The sequence below is a fragment of the Larimichthys crocea genome, chromosome IX, assembly GCF_000972845.2.
Source record: "Larimichthys crocea isolate SSNF chromosome IX, L_crocea_2.0, whole genome shotgun sequence".
Taxonomy (NCBI): domain Eukaryota; kingdom Metazoa; phylum Chordata; class Actinopteri; family Sciaenidae; genus Larimichthys; species Larimichthys crocea.
In genome coordinates, this window is record NC_040019.1 from 12,090,554 (window position 1) to 12,109,673 (window position 19,120).

Below are 19,120 nucleotides of genomic sequence, written 5' to 3' on the forward strand. Positions count from 1 at the left end.
TCTCTTATTGCCTGTCAGATCACGACAAGGGAAGAAGAGGAGAAGGAGACCATAGTGGAGCTCATACACATGAAGGAAGAACCAAGACACAGAGAGATCTCAGGGGAGAAAACGCTCAAGTTGCAGCTCAGATGCATTCACCCATCAGATCAATGCTTTGATGCTGCTTTGATTGGCAGCAGCTTCATTGGCCTCAAATGGAAATAGAGCTGCAGTGTTACCCTCCTAGTCTTTTATTTTTGCAGGACTATGTGTCTTCTGTTAACTTGTGCGTGTGTGTGCTTGTATCAGTCACGTTGTGTTGAAATACCTGTTCCATGTTGTGAAGACTCAACTCACACCTGGTTGTACAAAGCTAGTCCTCACAAAGTAAATCATTATATTTTGACAAAAACCTCTCACTTGTATGTGCATAAGTGCACAGACACACAGTATCCACAGACAGTAAACATGATCAGGTATCAGACTTTCTCAGCAGCTTTGGACTTCTTGAAATGCCTAGAATGACTCTTGAACTCATGTGTCTACTGTTTCCCTTCCAGGACTGGCTAAGTAAGTTTGGCTACCTCCCACCCCCTGACCCAGTGACTGGTCAGCTTCAGACCAAGGAGGCCCTGACCAAGGCCATCAAAGCCATGCAGAAGTTTGGGGGGCTGGAGGAGACCGGAGTCTTTGGTATGTGGCTGTTTTGTTTTTGGGGAATCATATGGGGGGAATTGATACTTTGGCTGGATGGAGACAAAATATATGAAAAGAACAAACAATTTAATGCAGTCTAGTCAAGAAAGCATCTCTCTGACACAACCATCTCCTCTCTTTCTCAGACCAAGCCACACTGGGTCTAATGAAAACACCCAGATGTTCCCTGCCAGATGTTTCTGAGGCAGACGTGACAATGGGCCGCAGGAAACGAAGCCTGACTCCTCAGAACAAATGGAATAAGAGGCATCTATCCTGGAGGTAGGAAACAGTGGAATATAAGATCTACGAGACAATATGTTGCTATCACTATCATACTGCAATTTACAGATGAAGATGGTGCAGACTGTATACCACTGCAATAAAGGATGTGGTGACGTTACACATTTTTCAAACATTATATTAGTGTATAGCACAGACAAGTGGAAGCATAAGTGCATACAGATACATACAACATAGCCCCCCATTTCACACCCTGCAAATGTCCCTAGTTTAGGAGCTTCACGATAGAGGAATAAAAGAGTTTTGTCCACGTACCTTTTCCTGCATTTTATTAGAGCGCGATAGCATCTACATGCAATCATTTTCATTTAGCCTTTGGAGAGAGAAATGCTCCCTCACCCGCATCACTATAATTGCTGTGTGGACCAGTCTGTTTATTTATGATTTTAACTTGATATGTTACCAAACTAAGCTGTGTTTGCAATGTAATATAATCTCTATCACAGCACGATGAAATATCATCATTAGCCTCTGTCCAGACCCAAACACACAGCGTCTTCAAAACAAACAGAGCCACTGTTGGATATTTGTGTCACATTTAAGAGTAGTGTTCTAATTTTTAGGATTATTAGTGATGTTAATTGTTAAATATGTAAAGGAGAGTCATTCCGTTTAGTTTGTTTAGTGTAATCAGTGTATCTGAGCCAAGTGCACTTCTGAACAGATTCAGTCCAGGACACCACATCAGTGCAGTGCTCTTCGCAGTAAGTCAGAAATCCCTCCACCCACGTACCCAACCCATCTGTGCATGTTCTGATTGATTAGATTAGAGGACTATTACCCGAGCCAGGATCCTTTCACTCTCTGGATCAATTCCAGCTTGGAGGAAGGACATTTCGTAAAAGTGGTAAGCTGATTAGAGATCTCTAATAAACAACAAACAGAAAATTAACAAAGACACAGATCCCTCATTAAACTAGTAAAATAAAATGTTGTCAATGAAGTGATTAAAAGTCGCCACAGACACTGATTTCTTAATTGCAGCGAAGTTCAATGTTGACCCAGAGTTACTGCAGAGACGTAGTTAAAACCAATAGAAACTTCTCAAAGTGCTCTTGAAGTATATTTCACTTCTCTGTTGTTCACAACCTTCCAACCTTTACACTGTGTTGCCAAATGTGCTACTACTTTGTCACACCATCGTCTTCACATTTCTTAGACGCTTCACCAGAGGTAGTGTATTCAGCAATCTATTGGAAAGGAGAGGATTGTTTGTAATATACTGAACATGAAGATCAATAGCAGGGAAGTGGATAATGCTGCTGGAGAGCTCTGAGAGGTTTCTATGGATGTTTTGAAAAGTTTCTGGCTGCGACTCTGGTTCACTGTTGGAATCAATCTGTAGTGCTATGAATCCAAGCTGATGAAGGCTGCATTTCTCTACAAGAAGCATGATATAAACTTTTCAGAGCCACCTTTAAAGCCTGGAGGTGGTGAGTACTTGATAAAAGCTGCTGTAGATTCATACTGGAGAATTTCTTTAATGGTTCATAAAGTATTTCACACAAGGTATCAGGGCTGATTCAACAATGAGCAGCCATAAGCTGTGTCTGTGTGTGTGTGCAGAATAGGAATGCATGCATAATCAGAATAATCAGAAAATTCAACACACACACATACAGTATATATGCATTGCTTCCCTCCTGGTGGGCTTTAACTTTCTTTCGTCTTTGTACTGCTGCCAATCATCCACCAAACTCCCGTCAGCTCAATCCACCTTGAAATCAGACAGGTCTGTTCAGTCCAGCAAAGCACCTTTATATTCACGGCACTCAGATTTGTAGAACATTGCACTTGAGTAGTTGTGGATTATGTGCTAGCTTCAAATCCAGGGAGATTTCCATAAATTCCAGATTTTCAGTAAAGCACCATAACAAAGAATTGATATTCTGCATAGATAGATTGCTCTCCTCTGTAATTCTCTTGGTGTGCTGATGTTGTAGCACTTGCATAGTGATTCCTTCCCTGCTTCCTTTAGAAATGTTATTTTTATCATCTAATATGTCATGGTATCTCTGGTTAATTAGATTATATGGGCAAATAAGAGGACTGACAGAAAGGAGATAATGCGCAAAACTGCTAATGAGTCAGATCCAATCTGACAGGCATATTAAATGTGAGTATTCTGATCCACCACAGCATTCAGATTAAAGACACGTATGACTATTTATAGTTATGCAACACATATATTATTGTCAATAGATACATTTTCATTGTACAGCCAGGAAGGCGAGGTATATGAACAAACATTGTTTATTGATACGTTTTCTTTCAGAACAACCTTTGTTTTGGCCGTTTTTTTGTTTTTTACAATATGTCTATTGTCATTTTCTTGTTCAACATCCCATCAAGAAAACTGTCTATTGTCATTTTCTTGTTCAACATCCCATCAAGAAAACTGTCTATTATATTAACAGTTTCCTTTCAGGTTAAGCTGACATTAACTTTTCCATCTTTAATGATATTGATGGTTCCCAGAGCTTGACAACATCTTCTTGCTTGCCCATAGCAATGTAAATTTAAGACCAATACAATCTGAGAGCTCCCTTGTCCACATTCTACAATGATGGTTTGTCCATACTCTTCCAACATAGTGCACTAGTCCTCCTGGCTTGAAGAAGTCCATACAAAGTTATGTGGATATATTCCAAGCACACAGAGATTGTCATTTAAGGGGACTTTCGGGACATGTCTGACAAACATTTGATAACATCCCTTCAGAAATGTCAGATCTTTGGACATTCCCAGTGCCTTTCTCATTCCAACGTTTAGAACAAACATTTGGATTGGTTCTACGTGTTAGCCACAGCTGATGTAGTCCTCAGGACCTGAGAGGCATCATTATTTATCTGATACTTTTGACACTTAGGCTGAAAGAAGGTGTAAAAAGCAAAATCATTGATTAGTTTTGCTTTTCATGCAGCACTAGTCCTGCCAGATCCCCAAAGAGGCTATTAGGATTCGTGGTGGAATTTGTTCAGAAGTCAGAGTATGATCAGTGAATGTTATGCCAAGTTTTCATTAATTAGATTCATAATATGGAAACTGCCCTGTTGCCTGATTATGATAGTCATCAGTGTTGTTCTTGTCACACAGCACTGCACAGTGTGTTTAAATCTCTGCACATGCCACAATGAACTGGACAACATGTGGTTTGTTTTCACAAAAGAATTGTACAGGAAAGCAGATTTTTTTTTGTTAACCTGAGCAAAATATTGTTGATAACTGTGCTTGTGTCATCATGCTCTTAATCAAAACTGTATACTGTGCGAAGGAGCGAATAGGTGCAGGTGCTGGCATGTAAAGTCCTTTGCTGCTCTATAAAACCATTACTGTGTGAAATAATGAGCACAAACTCCCTTGAGTTCCACTGTAGACTACCACACTGTCTATCCACGTATTAACTCAAGGTCAAAACATTCAAAGTAACTGCAAAGCATTTAAATGCTTGAACAGAACTATGACTTTTATTTGGGTGATGACAGAAACAGACATTTACTACCTGCAGCGGTTTAAATGTGACACGTTACGGGAGTCAGTGATCTAGCAAAGGTCTGCGGCATCATGTAGAGACCATTTAATTAGAACATCATAACTTACAGTGAGAGAGAAAGACAAACCCACTCATTCATGATTCATGATTAACTCACCTCGGTAAGACTGACAATGGCTATCTGGATGAAGCTTCACTCTCTCCACTGCTTGTTCACACAAATCAATCACATCATTATGTTCTGAAAATGTGCAGAGTAGGTGGTGAGTGCCAGTTATTTTATAGGGGGAAAAGATAGGGAGCTGAGTAGCTATTCATTTTAGGAGCTTAAATAGTGTGTTTTTCTGCAATAGTAATATGTTAGTAAATCATTTTTCTGATGACGTCTGGAAGTCTTTGTATCCAGGCTCAGCCCTTAATCCTCAATTTAACTCCTGCTTACCTCTTTTTTTCTTTTACACACGCCCATACAGCACACTGCACTCAGTCAGCCAAGTATGTTACATTCGAGTTGTATAACAGCCCACTGTTAGCTCATTATCTCATATTGTTAGCCCATTATCACAGCAGACAGCCTGACAGTCATTAGCAGCCCGACTGATAACTCTGACAGATAGGTGTAGCAAGCTGAGTGGAGGAGAGAAAAGATGGGGAGGTGGATGGGGATAACGAAGAGGCAAGAACAGAAGAAGCAAACATGAAAAGGAAGATTGCATCTTTTGTTTCTGCATCTGATACAGTAGGTGGGCTTTACTGACTAAAATGCTCTATTGCAGCATCGCCAAGTCTCATTTGTCTCTTTAAAAATTTCAGTCAACTTTCTCATGACATCAGTGATCAATGTAGGGACATGAACACACACTTAGTGCCCATTAAAAGAAAGCTATCATAGATGTAAATCCACAGGGGCACCATGCTCTTTACATTTCACTGCATATTATTGTCTTATTAACATACTCTAAAGCTCAGATCCATTGTGTTCTGCGACCTGCATGGGGTAGCCATAGTCGAACACTCCAAACCCAGCGAGGCGCTTTTCAAAACAGTAGAGTCGTATTCAGAGTTGAAGGCGGTCAGTAATGAGAGTATTAAGTGCAGCCATAGTCATAACTCAGCAGCAGGGGTCCATCAAAGTAATAATTACAGCCATACCTCACTGCGGTTAGTGGCTTTCAAGAAATTCCACAGCTGTATCCAAAGGCACCAGTATGTTATAGTCCTATAGGTCCTATAAGAAGAATAACATAAAGCTGCTAGCAATGATGTCCAGCCGTACTGCAGCATGAGAAACGTTTTTTTAATTCTCAGGTTCCTTTGGCACCTCCAAATCCAATTCCTTCAATAACAACAAAAAGTAAGTTTGAATAAATTTGATTTCCACATTAAGTAGGATTCTGAATTCCATGAGGAGAATAAAAAATCCAATATGGCAGGACTAAACTTGTCACTATGAGAAGTCATTATAGTACCCTGTATGGGGTGATCCATGAGCTACACAATAACAGTCTATGCAAGTTACTGGACTGAATTGAAAAATAATACGTTGATGCTGAAAGAGTCTACAGCAAGATAACAGCTCTTTGAGAGCTGTACTTAGCATAGCATTTTAATTAAGTGCTGATATCCATGTCAATGGTAAATGGACTGTACTTATATAGTGCCTTTCTAGTCTTTTGACCATTCAAAGCACTTTTACACTACATATCTCATTCATACACCGATGACATTGGCTGCTATGCAAGGTGCCACCTGCTCATCAGTTTTAGGAATTGCTCATCATGCCCCCGCATGCCGAAGAGTCGTTGGAACCGCCAATCATTTGATTAGCCGATGACCCGCTCTATCTCTGCCCTGCTGCTAACATGATGATTATAACCCCACATAATTGTATACAATTTTGTATTCATTTCATCATTATTCAGAATGTTTTGTTTTCACAAAGGCACACTCAAAGGAAGTTGAGAACGATGCTTTTGGTGTAGATAATAACAAGCACTCTTGGGATTACATAACGGAAATGGCAGAAAGTAGGAGAGGAGCAGGACTCATACAGGAAACAGGCCTGTTATTTATCACCTCAGATGTTATATAATATTTGAAATGATTGTGTTCTCTAAAATACATCCTTGTTTACATGCAGTTTGAACAAAGTCTTGAAATTCCATATCTATAAGTAATACTGTTGATTTCCTTATAGTCTGGGAAGCGAGCAGCTTGAGTTTCCCTCATTTATATGAGAGATGCGTCTGTTATTGGGCAATCACAAATCTGTCATTGTGTCCGTAACACAAAGCAGTTTAGCCACACAGAAGAGTTTATTTATATCATGCCACCTAATTCCGGGGTATTGAAGTCCTCAGCATTTCATCTCCCTGCTGCCATTTGAGGCCACCAACCTGTGAAATTGCTTAGTTGAAGCTTAAGAATAAAAATAACTGTTATTGAGTATTATCTTATTAGGGACCCATCGTATTTTTCCGCGGTGGTTACGATAGTCAGGATAGACAGAGAATGAGGGATAAGGGAGACTCGGACTGAAAGGGGGGTGGGAAAGAAATGTGGTGAGAGAGGCGACTCATGCACAACCTTTTAATTTAGTGTCTTTCATCTTTAGCCTGAATGAAATGGTGTGTGTGTGTGTGTGTGTGTGTGTGTGTGTGTGTGTGTGTATGTGTGTAAAAAGTACGAGTAGTTTTTGGTAGTACACAGCACGATTCTGTCTCTGTCACAGAAATATTTTCATGTTTGTGATTGTGCTGGGAACGTGTGCATCTACAATCGCACACAAGCACATGAATCACTGTCTGCATACGAGCTTTCAATTTTTTAGGGTAATCAGCTTATGTCTACGGAGGGTACCAGAGCACAGGAGGTGTGTGTGTGTGTGTGTGTGTGGGTGTGTGTGTGTGTGTGTGTGCTTTTCAGCATCACTTTTGATGTCAGCTCATGTCTCTGTGGAGCAGCAGAGCCGCAGGAGGTAAGAGCCTGCTGAGAGGCTGAAGGCTGGGGACAGCAAAAGAGTCTTAGAGTTTTCTTCATCTGTTTCTCTCCCTCTATTCATCCCTCTCTTCTTCCCTCTCTGCCGCCCTTCATCTGAATCATCACTCTGTTCATGGAAAGGTCTATAAGAAGTACGTGGAAATTAAAAGTCAAGCAGGTGAAATGTAATTGGAAATTGTGTGTGTGTGCATGTGTGTGCGCAAACGTTTGTGCCTTTCTGTACTAGCTTCAGCTCGTACACATGTAGCAGACACGCATACATAAACCTAGTTTGATCGTACTCATTTGTCAAATTATGGTGGATATCGTGCCTTGGAATTAAATACGTAGAGAAAATGAAGTCCACCCTAATCAGTCTTCTGACCATCTGGCTAATTTTTATAGTCTCCTGTGTAACAACCTCCCTGCAGTAACAGGGAACCTCTAGGGGTGGCAAACCCCCTGTTTGCTACTGTAAATTAATATAACTCACTACAAAGTATTTTGTTAAACCTTGAATGTTGTCCTACTTCACTTACGCCCCCTGTATCGTCTGCATCCCTCCCTCATGCAGGCTAACACCCCTGTGCTGCTGTACAAGAAGCCATTGTTGAAAAGCTTTTGTAATAAGGAACTTATAAGGAACCACTTTTTGTGGGTAAGGAATAGGAGACATCAGATACTCTGCCAGAGATGGAAATGTGTCTGTGTGATCCCTGAGAGTAGCCTGGAGAAACACTGAAAGTTAAGGACCCGTCATCCTCTATTCTGACTAAAGTTAGAACTGTGGAAGATGAAGCCACGGGGAGTTATCAGAAATATTTCTGCAATAGGATAGTGTCTGTGATTCCACTTTTTACTCTTTTGCTCATATTACAGTAGGTCTCTGTTTTCAAACTATTTTTAAAATCTCTTTCCTTCTCTTTCCTCATTATTTTCCTCTTACCTACATCATTCGGGTTCATTCTCTGCTTATGTTTCTCTGCAGATTGGACATGTACAGTGTGCTCTTGTTAAATAAAAGTGTTTATCGCCTGGAGAAATAAATAAGAAGAGGATTAACAATGTAATTTTAAATTGCTTAATGCTATTCAAATTTCCCATTTACACATTCATTTGGAAACGTGCAGAAAAATATACTTGACAAACACAAATTCTTCATTTGAATTACAACGTATAAGTAGGTGAGTTGGTTGTGCAGTTTTGTCAGTGAACATAGTACTGGATGAATGATCCTTCTTTTCTCTTATTTCACCGAGCTGAGAGCACTTCAGACTCAGCGGTCTTTAGGTACGGTTATTAACACATTAAAGAATCACACTGGCAGCCATGTTAAAATGTGTGATGAGCAGCCCAGTATATTTTTGCAAAGGATGGATTTGATTGTGTTGGATTGAACCATTGGATTCTTTTTTATATAACAAAGGCAGAACAGAGAGAATAATAAAAAGAAACATAAATTAATCTTTGAAATCATCATTATGAACCGCTAGTGTTGTACCACCATGATCAGAGATCCAAGGCTGGTAAAAGAGGACAAAACAACACAGTGGGATGTCAGAAGGATAATTCACGAGTCCTCAGCATGGAGTTCTTATAACCATGAAGAATTCAAGCGTAAATTAAAACAACTGTCAAAAAAATGATTTGTTTGACAGAAACTTGGCTTTCAAGATGCCAGTTTTAACAAAAGAAGACACGAGGGTGACAGAGTGTGTTTTATGAACAACATTGTTTGAAGTGACAGTCTCCAAACCTTTTTGTGACCTACATGTTTACCATGATTGGCACAGTTTGAGTTTGACAGTCCCATAGCTGGCGCAGCTTGTCTAATCTCATCAAACGTGGTGATGTGTTGTGCGGCGTTATTGTTGTGGAGTGAGATTTGTATATTTGAGCTGAAAGTTCTAAAAATAAGAAACTTTGATTTGACCACAGCAAATGTGATTTTATAACACAATAAACTCTTCTTGAGGCGTCACGTCACCATGCAACAGAAGAGAAACTGGTGTCTGCTTACAGTGTTGGCGGTGAGCAGGACTGTAAAAAAACAGCAATTACACCAAACCAAACCTTTTCTACCATGCCCACAGCGGAAGCATCAGAGAACTCTGTTTTGGTCATTGTTTCTTAATGAACCAGATTTATTTAACTTCAGCTATGCTCTTTGTTTTATGTCCCTGTCATTATGTCCCCAAACTCTAGCTCACTGTCCCTGGGTTTGAAAACCCCTGGATTTAATACAGGCTGTAAAGTTGACGGTTTAGAGATAAAATCAGAAAGTGTGTGATATAGAAGTATTCTGATGTCATGCTCAGTAAGAACCAGTTGATCATAGTACGATTATTTAAACACAAATTTCTAGAGCTGACAATGCGTTAACAAATATGTGCTGTATAAAAAAACACCAGTCAAACAGAAAAACAGTCTGGTATCCCTTGAGTGAGAAATAACTCTCAGTCTTTGTTGCATATTGAACATTTATCCATTCAACATTTCACACATATGCGTCTTTTTTCTCATTTTCAGTGCGTCCTTGATGCAGATTGCAGCATAAATGAGAAACGCAGGTGGTTTGACAGAAGGAATGTTTCTGTTTTGGCGCAGATACTGTCAAGAACTGTTCTCCTTTCAGACCCGATCTTGTGGAATTGAGTCTTGATGTTTTCTTGTATTAAACTATCCGTCAGATCTTTCTATGACAATCAATATGTGAATCAATATCAACATTTGTGCTCCTTTTTTGATCGAGCTACAGTCTCATTTGATGTAAGTCACGACACATGAAAAAGAGGCAAAATCTGTCAATAAAATCCAGGGGTCCAGTATGTGGAGTGCAGACCTAGATAACCCTGAATATCTGTGATATGTTAGTGGAAGGATGTCATATAAAACTGTAAGATTTCCTGTTCTCTAAAGTACTTTCGGTGTTTCTTTCAGGTATCCCATCAATTAGTGATGCAGATATTCCAATAGTGTCTCTGTCTTATTAGCTACTGGCATTTAAATTAAAAAAAGAAGCTCCACCAGTACACCACTTTGCTCATTTTTAATCGAATTCTAGGTTATAAGCTGGTTGTGGTGGTAAGACAGAGAGGTACTCTCTCTAGTCTGAGAGCCCATCCTACTGATGAACACTCTGATTAAATTTCCTCGAGCAGCCTGATATTACCAAATCGCCTCTCGTATTTAGACAAAGCACTTTAGTGGGACTGATGGGTAGATAGAAAAGAAATAGAATGAGAGAGACAAGAAGAGAATGCAGGAGACGAGATTTAGATGGAGAGGGGGTAGACAAACTTAGCAGGGCGTCTGAGTGGTTTTCTGTTTATTCCAGTCTACTTTTTTTCTCCTGTCGCTGATGGAAAGAAATGTCTCAAGAGATGTTAAGGTGATGAGAGGGAGGAGGAAAATTTAATATGGAGTGGAAAGTAAAGGGGAAGACAGTGAAAAAAAAGCTGATGCCATAATCCCTTCGAATGCACATTGTATTCTCAATTTATTATCAGTATGTGTGAGCAGCAGGAGCGTCCAACCATGAAATACAGCAAGTAGGAATCATATAAAACATTCTAACTGAAGTTTTTGTTTTCACGCAGGTTTATCCCAGTGGGAAACATTGTGTGGTTGACCATTATGTTTTTGTGCTTTTATGCAATTCTCAGCCAATTCTAACCACCTGCTCTTTCTTCTGCCAGCGTCGATACCAGCACTTCCCTTTTCTTCTTCCCTTCTTCCCTTCTGTCTACTTTTTTTCCCACGCTTTTAGCTTTCTTGTCTCTTCCCCGTCTCCAAATTCATCTCTGTCACCTTTACACTTGACATACTCTCCTCCCACAGACTTTACCTCTCTTACCCTTTGGTCCTTTAATTTTCCTTTTCTTGTCTCGTGTCTTGCCCATCATTTTTCTCCTCCCTGTTTCATCCACCTCTCCTCTCTTGTTTCCCAACCACTTCCTTGATCTGTCACGTCTTTTCTCTTCTCTTTTCTTGTCCTCTCAACTCCCTTATGCCACCTCTTCTTTCTCCTTCTTGTGTATAATATATTCCCTCTCTCTCTTTCTCCCTTTCTCCTCTCAGAGTGAGAACCTTCCCCAAGGATTCAGCCTTACTGGGCAGGGACACTGTTCGAGCCCTCATGTACTACGCCTTGAAGGTCTGGAGTGACATCGCACCACTTAACTTCCACGAGGTAGCAGGAAGTGATGCAGACATTCAAATCGACTTCACTAAGGCCGACCACAATGATGGATATCCCTTTGATGGGCCAGGGGGCACCGTGGCGCATGCATTTTTCCCTGGAGAGAGGTTCACAGCTGGGGATACACACTTTGATGATGATGAGGCCTGGACCTTCAGATCACCAGGTGATTTACGTTGCAATCTGCTGTATAAAACATGAAACGTGTCTATGTGTTTGTACAAGTGTGTAACATCTATTTGGTGCCGGCGGTACACAGTGAAACAGACTATTTCCCAGCTTTGATTATATCCTTTTAATGTGTAGGAGTTAAAGATGATTAGGATGACTATAAAAAGGAATTATCTCAATCGTTTTATTCATTACTTTCAGCTTATCATGTCAGCTGTTTATTCATTACAGCTATTCAACCATTTATCCATCATTTACTCACTAACTAGTTTTCATGCACTCTCTTGCACTCTTAAAACTTAGTCAGAAGTTTAATTTGACAGATTAATGATAACAGGTACAGTTTCTAAAGATCAGCATCACCAACTTGTAATCCTTATTATTCCTTTTTCTTCCTCCACCCAAATATTTTTAGTCGAGTTAGCTTTCCACGTGCCTGCTGGCAACTGCAAGTCACTGCCCTAGGTGATACTGTAGTAGAGCCCTTAATTGCTTTGCACTTTCATGATTCAATTATTTGCAATGCTGTGTACATAGTGACATCATAAAATGTCTACAAAATAGGAAACTTTGTTGGCACAGAGACCTGTTCACGACCCTAAACAATTGGGACTGTCTTCATTGTGGAAAAATATGAGACAAGTTGCCAGCAGGCTCATGTCCAGGGTACACAAATTGAATGCAGGGTCTGGAGGTTCTCCTCAATGACATACAGAGAAACCTCATCTTATGCACCAATTTGTATTTTTTATACACCAATTTGTATTTCTTATGCATCAATTTAAGTCCTCTCTGCTGCTCTCATCCTGAATGTAAAGGATATAAAAAGTCAATAAGAGTATTTGCAGGCATTACAAAATAAATCTTATTTTAGCCTTCAGTCAAAAACCTCTTATAAAGAATTGGGCAGCATAGCCTTTGGCAGATTGATGTCCAACAAGTGGGTAATTGGTTGTTTCTTCTTCTCGCACACACTTGAACATGCAGAGAGTTATGTCTTCTGCTTAAATCCTCAGAGAACTCAGCTAACATGACACATGATGACTCTAAGCACACTACTATCGGATAATAGTATACACATCACCTAACAACAGCTTACTCTGGGGAAGTGAATGGTATCATAAATTGAGTGACTTTTCTGCTCTGATATGGTAGTCCCCTGATGAATGTGGCTTCAGGTCAGATAGTCCATCATCAGTGACAGAAAATACTCATTCCCACTGACAGGACTGATCGTGGTCCATCTACCATTATGTATGGTATTTGGACAGCAGTTTTTGTTGTTTTTTTTTTTTTTAAAGGCAGCTTCAGGTGGAGGTATCCGTCGACATTTAAGAAAAAAAATGCATGTCAGAGTCTCCGTAGGGCAGTGGTGACACTGAGTGACAGACAACTTTCCTGTCATTTGAGGTGTCTTTTTTTCAGCGAATTCTGACATAATGAATCATAGTGTAACTTCTCTATCGTAAAATAACAGATTTTAATTTATTTTGATGATTCACTGACATGTAATTAGGTGAATGGTGTCTCTATGGTTCCCACACTGCAGTTTGTGCTCCGGGGAACGATCTCCCACAAGAAGTAAAGCTCTAGGGCACTAAGTCACACACCACCAACCATTTCACTTATTTTGAGGAATCTGGATCATATTTTATGGAGAAAATGTTTTCTGTATTTCCCATTTCCCCTTTCTTCAGTTTGCCTCAACTTGCGATTATTGTAAGTCAAGTGCTGTGAACTATAGCTGCTGTTAGCCAATGTTAGCTCAGTTTGTTAGCCAGGCTGCACACACTGTGTGCTTAGAGCACCCTGGGGGTGTTACTGTTTGTTCCACAGCCGTTTTAGACCACTGGAAGATAAGGTTTTTATCCCCGACACATAGCCAATTGCTGACAGGGAGTGGATCCGGTGTAGTGCCAGCCCTGGAGCTGGGCAGGCATGCAAATTAACCCGGCTGGGCAGCCTCTATGGACATAATGTCAGAAGCGGAAAGACCAAAGGTGACATTAACGGAGGAAACTAAGAAGAGAAAAGGAGAGAGTGATCAAGTAAGAAGCCGTTAGACAAGAGTAAATCTCAGATTGACTTTTAGTCGTTAGCGAGAGCTTTGTGAAATGAAAGATTGCGAGACAGACATCGAGCTGGGCTTCTTGCTGTTTGGACTAGTAAGTAATATTAGCTGTCTTATTTTGTCATATAAAGCATGTGAAAACATTAGAGCAGGGACTGCAGGGATATATGGACCCAAATGCATCCTGCATTGATTCAGTAAGGCACAGTGAATTTTATATGGGATGATTCATATTACATAGAACGTGTGGCCATAATCCAGACTAGGACATGGTTATTCAAAGATACAGATTTTTTTTTTTAAATAATTGATTAATTGCTTAAGCAATCAAACAGTTCCTGGTTCCAGTTTCTTAGTTTGTTATGAGCATTTTTTACTTTTTGCATTTCACTGACTAAATGAGCGATTGAAAAAATGATTCATGAATATTCATTACTTGCAGCCCAACTGTTGAGATTTAAACTATAATTTTGTGCACCACAATACAATTATGGTATCCTATTGTGTTGAGGTAAAAGCAGAAATCTCTTTACCTCATCCAAAAATGTTTAATTATCTGCATTATCAAGTCTGTTATTACAGTCATCGACCCACAGGCTGTGTTTGTAATGATCCATATTCATTCAGTGCCTTTTAGCTTTGAGCTGTTTGCTAATAGATTGGTTTATGCAATGTTATCCTGAGTGATCTGGCCAAATTTCTTTCATCAAACACTTTTCAAAGAGCTTGATTACGCGCTGAGGGAGATCTGCGAGTTTGAAATGAGGACAGGATGACAGCAGCACAAAATGGAATTCAGACATCTCTGCCAATCAAAAACAGACGAGCTCATATTATAAATATCCATTATCCTCAGACAGCTCTGGAAAACACAACGTAGTGCTTTGGAGTTCTGGCTTTGAAGAGTAACTTCCACACATTCACTGATTCACTTTCATACATTCACAATACAATATCTGTCCTCTGTGCAGACATCATCAGTCAGGCGCCTCCTCTTTGCACTCCTGCTTAACTGTCTGTGTCCTTGTTATCTCATGAATAAATGTGAATTCCAGAGCCTTTGCTGCGTGTGTGTGTGTGTGTTCACTCTGGTGCAAATGACATCATTGGTGGCACAACGGGACCATTTTTCAAAATGTGATCTAATTATCACATTCTGTTGAGAAACGCAGCCGTCTTGTCACTCAGCATCATCGTCATTGCTCCCCACTGTTCCTTGCTTAAAAAAAACAAAAAAAACAAGGGAAGGGGGTGCGTGGGCATTGTAAAGTCCACTCATCTGGATGAAATGAGCGGATGGGGTGATCTAGTCACACTGAATGCACCATCAGGCAAAGGCTGTCTCAGTGCGGTCACATGAATGACAGCATAAATCATTAACTCTCTTTTTCTCCGACTTGGTTTCTTTTAGTCTTCCTTTCATCTGGATGACTGAACTTAAGATGTTCTTTCTCTCTCCTCCTCCTCTGTCCTCTGCTCAGTACCTCCATTCATCCCTTCTTTCCAAAAGACGGATGGACATAAGAGGAGAGAGAGGGGACGGGGATAAGAAAAGAGAAATAGTTTGTAAACTTTGTGAGAAAGTTTTAGCCAAATAACTGAAAAAGACAAGTTAAGTTGAGCATGAAAGTTCATATTTGACCTTGGAAATATTATTATATTATTATGACACAGCAATTTCAACTCAAGGTCCACTGGGAAGTTGTCGTTGGATGAGACAGATTTGCTCGGCTCTAGTACTTTTCTAGGTCTAACAAGTCAAAAACTTTTTGACCTAGAAATTCACACTGCAACAAAGGCTTCAAAATCAGCCAGTTTCACACACTTTCATGAACATTATGGACTGTGTTGAAATAAGATTTTTTTAAGAAGAACCCATTGCGTCTAAAGAAATTGCAGTACTACAGTAAAACAAGTTGGCCCATTAATCCTAAGATACAAAATGATTTCAGGCTGTTTTAGGTGGGGTGATAAAGCAAACTTCCCTGAGGGTGTAATCCTGAGTTAATTTAGCACCAAGCTAAAATGCATATTGGGCATACGGTTTATGTAACTCTAAAGTGACACATACACGGGCTGGTAAACAAATGAGCAATAAAGCATCTCATAGTAAAGACCCACAGAAATGTTTTATTATCACCTGTCAGTCATAACAGCTGCTGCTCCTCAGAGACATGCATTGTGTTGTGCTGTGTTGTATACTCACAAAATGACAGAATTAATGAGAATTTTATCACCTGTGCACACCTGGCCAGTTGCTGCATGAAGTGGGGATGCTCGTCTGTTTCAGTAAGTTACAAAAAATATTGATTTGAGTTTACTTTTGAATGATTGATCTGATACTTTTGAGTATGTCAGTGGTTTCTGGGTAATTGATGTCTGGATTTTGCTTTTGTTTCTATAGAATTGCAAATGGGACCTAAGCAGGGCATGAGTAATTGTTACTGCCGCGCCGTATATATACCACCATCTGCTGAAAAGTCCCCAAAGCCAAGAGATGAAGGGGTGCCAAAAGTTTGTGATATGTGGGGATGCCATTACTCCTTCTCTGATTCCAAGTGAAGCCTTTTTACCTTGCAGGAGAAACAGAACTGCATGACTTGGCAGCTTATACCTATTTCTAAATGCACCTCTTTCTAACCTCACCGTCAAACATCCCAAATAGGGTAATTCCTGGATGAAAGATAAATTCATGGCAAAGCCTGACATAAATACTTCTTCTGATGCTGGAAGCAAAACAGAGAGATATCTGTAGGCAAGGCGCATTTTATGAATCAGCATGCGCTGACAGTATGAGTGATTTTTCCACACAGATGCGATGACAGTGGGCCCATACACTGTGTGATTTCCGTGGGTTATGCGCACGTTATCTTGTTCAATGCACTGAAAGAGCTCAGCTACCGTGCATGCTCACTAAGCATCAGTGCTTTGTTTGATGCTGCTTCAGTCTGAAAAAGTTTGTGGGCCATTCTCAGGGCGAATTCTGAGAAACAAGCATCCAAATAAATCATCTGTTTCTTCACAAATATTATCCATCTTGCTGTTGTAGTTTTGAATGTCATAAAATATTGAGCTAGACATAAATATAAATATTTTAGCGTTCTTTTTATGATTCTATACAGCAACAAGTCTAACATTATACTGCTTTTGGTGCATTTTGTCCAGATCTTTCTCACTGTATCAGGAGCTCAGATGTGATGTTTTCATCACCTAACCTTGTCATTTATTCTGCAGATAGTTATTTCCTTGTCCTAGAAAATAAGGAGGACCAGAATTTCAACTACATTGCAATATTTTGTGACACAAAAAATCAGAGATGTAATGGAATAACTTTGCTATCTTCAATAGTAAGAATGGGGTAGCCTTCGCAGCAGAAATCAAATATTTTGTGAATTGAAAAGCTCAATCTCTATCCTAAAAAACACAGATCAAAGTATCATCATCATTCCACAAAGTAACCTAACTGTCATCCACAAAAAAGGTCTGTAGAAAGATTCAGTGTCCCATTCAGTGTGCATTCTGACCTCCTGTTTTAGATTAAACCTCAACCTGAGGGATGGAGCTTAGAGTGTGTGTGTGAGAGAGAGAGAGAGGCTGTCTAACCCAGCTGTCTGTGATGAGGCCGGGACCTGGGTGAATCCCTCTCTTTTGTTTCGTGCTATCAGGACTGAGAGCCATATGTTACAGGACAGCAGCTCAATCTGCTCCAATTAGACCTCCCACTAGGCCGCAGCAGTGGCAGGACAAGCAGGGGATACTGTAGCCTGAGTGTGCGTGTTTTAATGTGTGTATAGGCCGAATCCGATGGAGGGAGGGAGGGAGGGAGGGAGGGGGGCGGGGGTTGGCTTGGCAACAGCTGCATAGATGTGGGTTTGGTTAATGGCAGCAGGGCAGTGACGGAGGGAGGGGTGACATGTGTGACCCTGTTTATATGAATGTCATTTATTGCTCAACCACTAAGCTACAGGAAAAAATGTGTGAAAGACATTCATGTTGAGGACTAAATCAGTAAAATAGCTCAAATTTAGCCTAAGGACAGTATGAGCACAGATTTTTTTAAGTACAAATTTTATTATTAAAACTGTATTGACAGCCATAAAGAACTCATAAAGAGAGACTGGGTACGTGGCTTGTGTAAAGTGGCACATGATGTGGGAGAAAGTAAAGCTGGATCGACTGTGTGAATCATCATACCTTTCATGGATGGTTCTTTCTTCCACTGTGATGAACCCCCTCTGGGGTGAAATTCACATCCACTGAATCAAACTTTCATCTGTAAAACAAGCACAGACTGCTATTTTTAACTCTTAACACTTTTAAAGACAAAGAAACTCCCCCCAAATGTCTTTAATCAATTCCCCAAAGATCTGGCAGAATTCTGTCTTCTTCTGTGCAGTGGAGTTCAGCTCACCTCTGGATCTCAATGCTTTGTGTAGCCGCTGAGTTTGCCTCCTCTCTACCACTGTGACTGAGGCAGCGGGTGGAAAAAAGTGAACAACTCATAATTTCTTCAAGTCACACTCTGCCGGCCTCGCCTTGCTGCCTTGCTGCTGTCTCACATCGGCCTCCTCCAATATCACCACCTTGTCTCTAAGGCATTGTTCCGCTGATGTCCCACTCCTCCTATGTATTGCTCAGCTTGTAAGACAATGGACATAGCATTCATAAATTGTTATTGTTAGCAACTTTTTTCAAAAGCAAGGCAATCCCCTGAGAAGACACAAACTTATTAGGTCAGCCCAGAAGGTAAAATGTGAATGCTGGTGCTTCAGCAGATTGTAGCACTATGTAATCGTCTTTAGAAAAATGAGCCTTATCAGACAAATCCGTAGCTGAGTAATTGCCTTCGCTAATTCTCTTCCCCTCTCTCCCGGTACATTGTTCTCAGCGGGACCCTAAATCTGGGTCCGCTCAGGCCATCTCCTAATGTGTATGATGATGCTGAATAGTGGAATATTAAGCTCCACATTTAGCAGACCAGCTCACCCCTGCTGTGTGACTGATGCTTCCGCCGTCCATTAGGAGTCGTGAGAGGCGGAATCTTAGTGAGATCAAATGAGTGGAGGTCTGGAAGTGCTGTTGTTGCTTTGACAGGCAGCAGATTGCTTCTATTAATTATCACTCTGCCAGCAATCTGCTTCTGCAAACTGATTACCCTGACTAAAACAAAAGCATCATTAAGCAGGTGAATTTTTCCTGACATTTCATTTTTTTCTGTGTGTAT

General features: G+C 40.3%; 1 protein-coding gene across 1 annotated transcript in view; it reads left to right on the forward strand.

The window, feature by feature from the left end:
* Positions 1-19,120, forward strand: part of LOC104920093 (matrix metalloproteinase-17) — a 61,182-nt gene that overhangs the window by 22,528 nt on the left and 19,534 nt on the right. Inside the window, exons 2-4 of the mRNA XM_019260130.2 lie at positions 543-675; positions 825-960; positions 11,534-11,820. Of these exons, the coding sequence (XP_019115675.2) occupies positions 543-675; positions 825-960; positions 11,534-11,820 (556 nt within the window). The remainder of the gene's footprint in view (positions 1-542; positions 676-824; positions 961-11,533; positions 11,821-19,120) is intronic.